This window comes from Protopterus annectens, chromosome 4.part1 (genome assembly GCF_019279795.1).
Source record: "Protopterus annectens isolate FY-2018-M chromosome 4.part1, PAN1.0, whole genome shotgun sequence".
NCBI lineage: Eukaryota > Metazoa > Chordata > Ceratodontiformes > Protopteridae > Protopterus > Protopterus annectens.
The window spans coordinates 416,443,465-416,455,200 of NC_056734.1; the positions used below are offsets into that span (position 1 = coordinate 416,443,465).

At 43.7% G+C, this 11,736-nt stretch overlaps 1 protein-coding gene across 1 annotated transcript in view; it reads right to left on the minus strand.

Moving 5' to 3' along the window:
- Positions 1-606: 606 nt before the first annotated feature.
- The window catches only part of ECT2 (epithelial cell transforming 2), a 1,537,379-nt gene continuing 1,526,249 nt past the window's right edge, over positions 607-11,736 (minus strand). The window contains exon 23 of the mRNA XM_044070772.1: positions 607-1,823. Within this exon, the coding sequence (XP_043926707.1) occupies positions 1,734-1,823 (90 nt within the window). The 3' untranslated portion in view covers positions 607-1,733. The remainder of the gene's footprint in view (positions 1,824-11,736) is intronic.

An 11,736-nucleotide genomic window follows, 5' to 3' on the forward strand; every position in this document is an offset into this window, starting at 1 on the left:
ATGCATCCTTTTAAACAAGGCAGAGAGAGGCTGGTGTCGGCCGAGAAAGATGTGCCCCCAAAAACGTGGTTCAAGGGAAATTCTGAAGAATCATGTGGCTGGGAACTAGGAGGCTATTCTTAAAAGAATGTTTGTGTATTTAAAAATATAAAATTTAACTTATACATTTGTTACCCATTTAATCAATGTGTACTCTAGTTTGCATCAATTACCAAGGTCACAAGGGCATAGATAAATACAATGGATATGCACAGCTTTAGAGTAATGAGTCAAACAATATACCGGGCTGTGAGAGGAAAATACTACCCAGAGGAAACTTCCACAGACTTAGAAAGAGCATGCAAACTCCACACACAGAGAAATGGAGGTCACGTTTGAAGCCTGGATCCTGTTGCTGTGATATCTTAACCACTATCCAACTGTGCTGTTCCATTAAATTAATTAAAATTGCTGTATTCGGTCAACTTATTTTTCAACAGTTAACTTATAACACCAAAAAAATAAGTTCTCAAGTACATGTGAAGTTCAGTTTCTAATGTAGCAATATCTTACAGATGAAACTCATTACTGGTATTATGTCTGAATATTTTTCATTAAAAAATCAAACACATTTATCACATTTATTTTCATATACATCATACATTTCTTGTCAGTTTTAGAACAATAGTTACACAGTAAGAAACTTTCATTTGGCATTACAGAACATTAAAATCAGACGAGACAATATGCATTAAACAAGCAACAATAAAAGTGCAGGAATATATGTATACCACAACAAACAAACAAGTACAGTATAATGAAGTAAATCGTAATACAGTACATATAAAGATAAATGACAATTTACACAGACATTTAGTTGTTTCAGAAACAGAGAATATCCAGAAAATTGGACATCATGTTGAAAACCAGCATCAGAAGTACGTACTTCTTGTTAAATAGGACAAATTCAGAAATAAATCACTGCAAGCAGCTGCCACTTTGAAATAAATATCTGACTAGTGCCACAGTTCAGTCTGTGAAACCCTTTAAATGCTTCAAATCTCCTCCATTCAATGCAGTGATTTTGTTTTCTTTTCCTTTCTGTAATCCCAAGCTTTCCTGATTAAAAACCAGAGCTTGCCTTACAGTCATACCATATATTCTAAATGATCATGAATAATTAAAACTTTCATACACACAGTTAAGTACCAACAGCAGCAAAATGTTAATAGCGGCTCATCTTTAAGCCATTATATATATATATATATAGATATACAGAATATTCAGAAATTGTCCAGGTCTCCAAGGTTCACAACTTCCAGTTCAGAACACACACTGCATCATTTCATGATGCACATTTTATACAAAATAAGCTGGGCTAGAAATCAAGAAAGATTTCTAGGTTGGCAACTAAAAATAAACCTTCAGAAAGGATACAATTTAATACACAAGCAAAGGTATTCAGTTGTACATAACATTAAAACCAGCCACTGTAACTGCATAACCAATGCAAATATTAAATATGATAGTCTTTTACTAAAAAGGACTTTCATTAGTGTGGATCAATGGAACCAAAAGCAGAATATATTTCAGCAAGTGTTTTTCCAGCTAAACGTTTGCATTGCTAGTCACGTTTTAATAGTTTAGCAATGACCCTCTGCTTCAGCAAACTTGTAAAGGTGATACACCAGGTGGCCACTGTCAGTTCTTCATATATCAAAAAGGTAGATTAACGAAAATCATGAAAACTGTCTTTATATGAGATGGGTTGTCGATCGACTGAAAGTGTGATGACGCCTTTCAAACATAGATGGAATGTTGATTAAAGAAGGAGAATGCATACCCTGTTCAAAACAGATGAAAAATTAGTGCATTTCTACACAAAAACATTCAGCTTTTCACACAATTTGTATTTCACATGCTATATTTTCAGTCCATGTGTCCAATGTGCACGTCACACCTCAGAAGATCATTGGGGCAGAAAAGAAAAAGACTGAATGAGGCGTAAAACTATTAATCTGTACTTTAACAAGTTAAACAATCCCTCCACCAGTGAAAACTCCCGTGAAACATGCCTATTTTGAAAATGTGCAGAATCCTTTTTCCAAGTTATTTTGCAAATAACTTGTGCATCTCAAATGTCAATTACTTTTATGTAAAACTTACTGCATTTAGTAGGCAACTGCATTTTATTACAAGTACCACTTTGCTTTATTACAATAATTCAAGGAAGTTCTGAAAGTATTAAGGGAAATATATTTTGAGCACACCTTTCTGTCTTTATCAAAAGCAGCAAAATGAAGTTATTCGAGTATCACACTCATGAATGAGCTGTGAGGGGAAACAAAATCAAGTATGTAAGCCACCATCCACTTCCATTAGCATTTGCTGTGGTGAGCTTAAGTACAGACTTGGCACGAACATTCAAAAACAGGAATGTATTAAGTTAACTGAAACAAAAACATGTCTGGACAAATTTAGACCGCAAAATATTTTCAAAAGTGGCATCTTGATAAAATGTACACCTTATCTGCTGCACAGAATAGAATGTTAACTTGGAAAGCAAAAGCTGAACATTTCATGAATACTGAGATGTGAAATCCAAGAACCGCAGTGCATGACATGGGTTTTCAAGCTTTGATAATGAGAAGTTATGTACCTACCATAACGTTCCATGTTAGTTGTCTTCTCTCGCCTTCTTTCTTGCTGGATGGGTTTGGAGCCGACCTCCGACTCAGCCTATACTAAAGCTCGAGAGCTAATTTTACCGGCTCGAGGCAACCCTATATTCCATGATGCTAGGCGGTAACTACCCAGATCTCATTTGGTAGCTGAGAAACAATAGCCAATTCAGTCTCCCCTCTGAGGTGGAGGAGGAGAAAGGAGAACTCCCCAAATATCACTACCTGAAGCTGCATCTACCCCAGGACCAACTGTCTGGGCTTGGAATAGTGCGAGATAAGGTCCCTTGGAAGAAGGGGAAAACCTTTCGGTCTGTCCAGGCTAGGAGGATGGTGGGCGGGACACAAGAAAGAAGGTGAGAGAAGACAACTAACATGGAACGTTTATGGTAGGTACATAACTTCTCAATGTTAAGTTGTCAATCAAGCCTTCATTCTTGCTGGATGGGACCACGTCCCTAGAACCTTCATCATGGGTGGCTCATTGGAACAGACTCTTGAGAACGGTGGAACCAAAATTTGCCCCGTTTCTGGAGGCCATGTCCAATTTGTAATGTGTAACAAAGGTATGAGGAGAGGCCCAAGTGGCCGCTGCACAGATAGTGTCTACTGGCACTCTAGCTTGAAAGGCTGCTGATGTAGCTAACACTCTGGTTGAATGGGCTCTTGGCCTAGTAGTCAATTCTTTACCTCTGAGTTAATAAATATAGGTAATCACAAAAGACAGCCACCTAGACAGGGTCACCTTGGATACCGGAATGCCCTTTCTACTTTCTGCATAAAATAAAAATAGTTGATCAGATTTCCTGATTTGTTTAGTTCTGTCCAGATAGTAGCGGAGTTGACTATGAACATCCAGACAATGTAGTTTTTGCTCCGCCTTGTTTGAATAATTAGGGAAGAAAACTGGAAGATCAATAGATTGATTTAAATTTGTCTGAGAAGCCACCTTGGGTAAAACAGACGGGTTAGTTCTTAGAGAAACTCTGTCTTTATGGAACACTAAATAAGGAGGACGAATGCAGAGGGCATGAAGTTCAGATACTCTCCTAACAGATGTAATGGCGACTAGGAAGAGTGTCTTCCAGGAAAGTAAATTCAATGAACAGGAGGCTGCAGGTTCAAAGGGAGGGAGTATCAAGGATGCTAAAACTAAGTTTAAATCCCACTGTGGTGGGGGGTCTTTGATCGGAGGCCTGAGTAAAAAGATACCGCTGAGGAATGCATTGCAAAGATTATGGGACATGATACCGGAGTCCGACAAGCCCATGTGAAAACTTGAAATGGCTGCTAGCTGAACTTTTACTGTGGAGGAAGATGATCCTGAATGAAAGATTTCAGCTAGGAAATCCAAGACAGAGTGTATTGGAGCAGTGAAGGGATCTATGTTCCTAGCCTTTGCCCAAAAGGAAAAACGTTGCCATTTACTAGCATAGATCCTTCTGGTGGAAGACTTAAGGGAAGCTACAATAATATCCCGGACAGAATTTGAAATCATTGGAAGCCTCGCTACGGATGGAAGTGGAGCAACCAGGTTGAGAGATTGGAGGGATTGGTGCAGCTGCCCTGATTGATGGGCCAAAAGATCTGGCACTGGATCCAGATGCCAAGGCTGCTCCAAAAGATAGCGATGCAGGAAGGGGAACCATATCTGTCGAGGCCAATAAGGGGCAATAAGGATCATCTTGGCTCTCAAGGCGGTAGCTTTCTGAATTATCTGTGTGATTAATGGAAAGGGGGGAAAGGCTTTTAGAAGTCCCCGAGGCCAATTGTGGACTAGAGCGTCTCTGGGGGGATGGCCTGGAAGGGGGAAGAGAGTGAAGAAGTCGAGGCACTTGCTGTTTTGTGGTGTTGCAAAAAGATCGCAGCAAGGAAACCCCCACTTTCGAAATATTTAGTCAGTCACCGATTGCTTGAGAGACCACTCATGGGGCATGAGAATAGCTCTGCTCAGCCTATCTGCTATGACGTTGGACTTCCCGGGGATGTGTGTTGCAATCAGAAACCGCTGAGAAGAGATCGCCCATTGCCAGAGTCTGAGTGCTTCTCGACACAGGGGATAGGACTTGGTTCCGCCCTGCTTGTTGATATACCATACTAAGGACATATTGTCCGTCTGAATTGCAATAGTCCCCAGGGGAAGAGAGTCTTGGAGGGCTTGCAACATCAAAAGCACTGCTCTTATCTCCAGGACGTTTATGTGCAAGTGGCATTCGAAGGGTTGCCATGTGCCATGGACTGTCCTGCCCTGAAAATGCCCCCCCCCCAATCAGGGAGGCATCTGTTGTGACTGTGGCGACCGGGGGGGGGGGGTAAATGGTCTGCCTTGATGGACTTGAGGGGAGACCATACACCAAGATAGATGTTTTCTGCAAGATAGAGTTATTAAAATCTTGTGTGTCATAGGGAGCTGTTGGAAGGACCACTGAGAGAAAAGCATCCATTGAAGCCGCATGTAAAAGTGGGCAAGGGGAAGAAGCGTGATGGCTGCTGCCATGAGACCTAATACTTTCAGAACATACCTGGCCTGAATTTTGTTGCTCTGAAGGAGGACGTGAACATGATTTTGAATATCTAAGACCCTCTGCTCTGTTAACTTTGCTGAGAGCTGAACAGTGTCCAAGGTGGCGCCTATGAAGGTAATAGACCGACAAGGCAGACTTTTCGAAATTTAGGGAGATACCTAGCTCTTTGCAAATGTGAATGGTGTAATCTCTGGCTAGAAGAAGTTGACGCCTGGTGGTGGCAGTGAGGAGCCAGTCGTCTAGATAAGGAAACACCTGGAATCCTTGACGTCTCAGGTGAGCCGTAACTGCTGCCATACATTTGGTGAACACTCGGGGGGGCTGTAGTGAGACCAAAGGGCAGGGCTCTGAACTGGTAGTGACTGGCTCCCAGCCGGAAGTGGAGAAACCTTCTGGAGCGCCTGCGCATTTTGATGTGATAGTACGCATCCTGAAGGTCCACTGAGCACAGCCAATTGTCCTTGCCCAGAAAGGGTAAAATGGACTGTAGCGTGACAATCCGGAACCTCGTTTTTTTTACAAACTTGTTTAGTTTGCTGAGATCCAATATTGGCCTCCAGTCCCCTGTTTTTTTTGGTACCAAAAGGAACTTTGAGTAGACTCCGGATCCTAGTTGGTCTGCTGGGACTGGCTGGATGGCTCTTTTTTAGCAGCGTTGATATTTCTAGTGCTGCCTGTTCCCTTAGACTAGGTGGAACGTCTGGAAGAGACCCCATTTGAATCGTTGGGGTTTGGATAAAGGGGATTTTGTAACCCTCGGATATGATCGACTGCACCCATTTGTCTTGAGTGAGGGAGAGCCAGGCTTGTGGGTACAGTGATAATCTTCCCCCGACTGCCTCCGAAGGTGGACAGTCAGGCAGCACCTCAGGGATGCTGGAAGGGTTTGTCAGAGAGAGTTTCTCTGCTACCCTGATTCTGCGGACCCCCTCTGCCTCTTGGACGGCGTCTGTTGTTCCCCCCTCTGCCTCTAGGGGTTAACTGACCTCTTGCGTCAGGCACGACTCCTTGTGATTTGCAGAACCACATTTTTCCACCCTTCTGACCCTTAGAATATGGTCTAGATGGGGTTGAAAAACGGACTCCTACGGCAGAAAGTCTTGCCATCTTGTTCGCATCTGGTCAAAGTATCTTTCACTTGAGGTCCAAACAATGCTGAGCCATCAAAGGGGGAGTTAGTGAAAGACGCCTTGAAGGGGTCTGTGAAGTTGCAAAGCCGCATCCAGGCGTGACGCCTCAAAGCCACACCTGTGCCTGCGGCCCTACTCGCTCCATCGGCTGCACAGGAAATAAGAAGCATGGAGGAGTTGACAATGGAATTCAGGGTTCCTAGCTGTGAGTTAATTTTGTCCGGAGACCCAGCAGCTGATGGATCCTGTAGAATCTCACCCAGTTCTTTAAGAATGCCTCTTTGAAGACGGGTGAAGTGGCATAAGTAATTCAGCGACCGCATGGCAAAGGTCGCTGATGAGAACATCCACTTGCCGTACCTATCCATTGTCCTAGATTCCTTGTTAGGCGGATGGATAGGCACTGAAGGATCAGCTAGTTCCTTCTTGGTGGCTGCCGCCACCACCATGGCATCAACTGGGACACCTTTAGATAAAAAATGCTTATCAGAAGGGTCTGTTATAAATTTGGAAGGCCTCCGTGGGGTGGGTTCCATCGAATCAGGGGTCGTCCACACCTTCCGCGCCACCACTTCCATAAGGGGGTCGAAGGGCGGAGACACCCAGGAGGTGGAGGGTCGAGAAACAAAATCCTCCAGGTAAACAGACTCGTCCTCGTAAGGATTAAGGGAAGACCAGTTCCCCCTCTGTTTAAGAATTTCAAGGATGTCAGAGAAGGAGATATCCTCAGAGGGGGACCTTGGGGATCCTTCCGACTCATCTAAGTCGGTATCAGATGTGACGGACTCAGGAGTCCACATGCTTCCTCTTACATGTCCTCTTACGCGGGGGTTCACCTGATGGATCAGGAGAAACCTCAGAAGAGGAGGATATTCCCAATGGGGAAACCTGAGGCGTTGGATCTCTATGGCCGGGGGTGAGAGAGTGGGAAGACACCTCAGCAGGCACTACAGTGGGTGGAGCTGACCATAGAGCAGGCACTGGGGCCAGTACGCTCCTCATGACCTCGAAGGCGTCCCTATCAGGCAGGCTGGAGAGCTCCTGCTCCAAAGAGCTACGAACCCCAGCCGGCACCGACAGGGATGGCTCCGAAGCCGATGTCGGGGCCGAACTCACCAACGCCGACGCTCCGAGAGGGAGAACGGGGTCGGACAAGGGTCCGATGCCACTCGGCCCTCAGAGCCGGTGAGAGAGTCCAAGCACACAGATCCCTCCAAGGATGGCACCATGGACGAGATCGGAGCAGACGGAGCCAAAGGGGGAAGTATCGGCTCCGACGTCACAATGGTCACAGCTCCGAGGAGCTCCGGCTCCGAACACTGGGGCAGAGTCGAAGGAGGAATGGTAGGTTGTATGAACGTAGCCACTGTCTGATGAGACGGGCTGTGAAGCATTTGGGCCAGTGCCTGAGACTAATAGTCTGCTTACCACCCTCTCAAGGTCATGGTCAGAAAGCCTGGAAGACCGAGAGGAATGGCTCCAATGGCTCCGCTCCGAGAGTAAAGGTGACCTCGGAGCCGAATGGATAGATTTCAGAGATGGAGATCTGGACCTCTTGCGTGTGGTGGGCATCGAGGTTGATTGAGCCGTAGACATGTCGGCCCCAGCCGGAGCCGACTCTGAAGATGGTGTCTTAGAGGCATAGGCTCCGGCCGGTGCCGATGCAAGCAGCTGCAATACACAGGTATCCGCTACAGCCGGAGCAGATAGTGTTGCATAAGGTGAGCCACCATCCGAAGGCTTAGAGCACGGAGCCGACGGTTTAGGTGGCTTCGAAGTCTTCCCCGGCACGGACTTAGCCGGGGAACCTTCGGGCTTTAATAAGCCCCTCAGGATCAACTTATTCCTGTGCTCCTGCAGGACTCTTGGGCTGAATGCATGGCACACCGAGCAAGAGTCCTGTAGGTGCAGGGGTCCCAAGCAATAAACACAAGAAGTGTGACCGTCTGTCAGAGACACCTTCTGACAGCACAAGTCACACTTCTTGAAGCCTGAGACCTTTGTCTCCTTCGACATATTGCTGTCGAAAGGAAAACAACAATTGTAAAGACAGAAAAAAACACACACACACTCAGACAGGGATACAGGGATACTAAAGGTACACTCACACAGCTAAGAATCCCTGTGAGGGAACTAAAGAATAAAACGGAAGGGCCTAAGGCCTAACCTAGGGTGGGGAGTATGACTGGGATAAGTGATAAAAATAGGAACTAAAAATTTAAAATAACCGAAAAACTAGCCTATTTAGAAAATATATATTACTATTCTAGGGGAAAACTAAGTAGAAAACTAAGATTTTCCTGAAAATTATTCACTAACCTGTGAGCCGGTAAAAAGAGCACCTCGCTAGCGAAAGCAGCAAACGAGATCTGGGTAGTTACTGCCTAGCATCATGGGATATAGGGTTGCCTCGAGCCGGTAAAATTAGCTCTCGAGCTTTAGTATAGGCAGAGCCGGAGCCGAGGTTCGGCTCCGAACCCATCCAGCAAGAAAGAAGGTGAGATTGACAACTTAACATCTAATGTTTTTTAAGGAATACAGCACAAGGCTTTAGTTACTTGAATTTTACTCAACTCATCTGTGAAACATGCAAACACTGCACCAGTCACCAGAACGTGAATTTTAGACATTTAGCCATTAACAGTATACCATGACCCAACCAAAACTAAGCTGAGGTGAAAAAACAAACACACACAAATTAAATTAAATGATACTAAAGCTCACTTCAGTCTTGTCCCAGCATTATAGAAAAGTCTCTGTTCTGGACAGATCAGAGCTTCTGCTAGAAATGATGCTGGGACTGTCCTGACCATCTCCAGCATACTCATAAGCTGATGAAATGCGTGGGACAGCAACACTATGGGAAGAAACTTGACTGAGGGAAAGAACTGTAGGGCTGGAAGAAGACATTCTTCCCTTGCTAATGGAAGGAAAAGGACTGCCTGGTGACTCGGTACACAAGATGATCCGAGGCCTTGGGCTTGGGGAACTCCCATCAAGAGAATTAGAGCGGTGTACACTAGCATGCTTAGGTGGTCCATTCAAGCTGAATGTGGAGGAGGAACGATTTATCTACAAACAGGAAGGAAGGAAAATTAAAACTAGAATTTCAACATTCTAAAGATTAATTACATTAAGTCACACAGGTAATAAGCTATACACGTCACATTTTATTATACTTCATGTGAAATCTACAGACACATTCAGCTTATTCTCAAAGATGTTATTCACATATGAAACATACCCAACACCATTCCCTAGTCTAAAAGGTACTCTTCAATATTCGTATTCTTTAACCGATAATTTTACATTTTTCCTAAAAGCAGTCATTATTTGGAAGTTGGCCTCTCCTTGGCTGTTTTTGGCTTCAGATATTATAAAAGAGAGATAGGAAAGTCAACTTTGCTGTCAGACTAGATTTACTGAGTAAGAACCTAAGGGGTCAAAGTGCAAATAAAGAGACCAGAGCAGAAAATAAATTGTTTGTGGCTGGTCATTCTAAGAAGAAAGTACAGGTTCAATAAGTAAACTTACCGTAACAGATAACTGAATGATCACTGCCGCAGTAACTTTAGCTATATGGGTTATTTATATTCCTTGCATGGGATATAACAGCATGCCAGCTTCTAAAGCTTCAGGGTACCTTTCATTGCACCCAAACCAGTCAAGCTCAAGCTGAGTTGACTAAAGACAGGTTTGGGTGCCAAACCCTTTACAGCTTTATGACAACAGAAAGAGATGCTAAGCTCTGAACAAACAATGCTAGGAATAACAAAAAAATAAATGTCCATATCCTGGCATAAATAACACACCAAAAAAGGGGGTGGATGGAGGAAGCAGCTACTGCAGCTGTAATCATTTGAACATCTACTGTTATGGTGCAATTATTTACACAACTGTACCACGTTCATAATATTGATCATTGCTGCAGTAGCATTAGCTATACGGGTAGGATTACATAGCTTACTATATTTGGGAGGTGGGAGAAGAGTTCAGAATGGTCCTTACAAAGCCTGATGTACTCCTACAGAAGGAATCGAGCTTACAGCGCTTTGTAAATCTACATACAGAAGAAAGAATTGCAGGTTCTAAAATCCAACCCATTCCAAAAAGCCACAGTTGAAGCCAAGGCATTGGTAGTGTGGGCCTCGACTCTGCCTGGAATTGTTTGCTATGATGAGTACAACAAAACTTAATGGCCTCAAACAACCATTTGGAAATGGTCAGTTGTGACATGGGATTCCTATCAAAAGAATGAATTACCACAAGAACAAATGTTAAAATGAAGAGAATGGAATCCTGAACATTCAAATTAATGCAACCTCACATCAGCAAAAGTCAGAACACTGAAAAGGCACATCAGGCTAACACCGATGACAGAAGCTATCACAGGACAGCAGGCCTCAGCACTCCCCCATCCCCTGTTAATTATATATATCAACTCTGACATTTCACTATAGCTGGAAATGGGCAAGACCCCAAAGACAGCAGTACCACGATCGAGCACAATACCTGACCTGCCCTGTTCAATGTTCTGGCTTTTGCTGATGTGAAACTTTACTTTGAATGTTCAGCATTCTGGTCTCCTTGTTTTGACTTTTGATATTGTGGCAATTTCTTCTTTTGATAAGGACCCAACACAGGTTATCCCTTCTTACTTTCATAAGAAATTAAACTTTGATCCAAAGATATGAAAGATTTAGTTGCGTCAACTCAGTACCAGAGTTGTCTGTGGGCACCTAAGGTAGACAAGTATCCTTCCTCCCGGAATTTTAGGTTCAGCAAAGAAAACCAGGAGATGGATAGTTTGTCTTAAAGTAAACTTGGATACTACTTTAAGCATAAAAGAAAGTTTGTTCTCAAAACCCTGTCTCTGTGAAAAATGAGATTGGGGTGACGTTCCAGAACAGCTTTTAACTCAGAAATCCTTTGTGCAGTGGTCAGACAGCAATCGGTAAAAATGTCATCCATGCTAAGAACCTGAAGTTAGACAGGTTAGCTGGTTCAAATGGAGCGAGTGTTGGCTTCTCAAACAAAATTAAGATCCCAAGGATGGGCCACCTGTTTTCTTGCAGGCCTCTTATGCAAACCGACTTTATATAACATTATGACATAAGAAAGCACTGAAAGAGGAGGATCCATGGGCAGACATGCTGAAATAGCTGATAAATGAACCTTTATGGAGGAAAAAGAAAGGCTGTAGGATAGTAACTTGTACCTCAGGCAAATATTGTAAAACCAAAGAAATAGACCTGAATGGGTGCTGGTTACATTGTTGGCACAAACGAGAAAATAAAAGATTTTCTCTTTACTAATGTTTGATTTTCTAGTAACAGGCTTTCTTGCTTCCAGTAGTTCTTGCTGCACGTACGTAAACAGGTGCCTAAAGGGAATTAAGATAATCATCCAGCCAGTCAACTG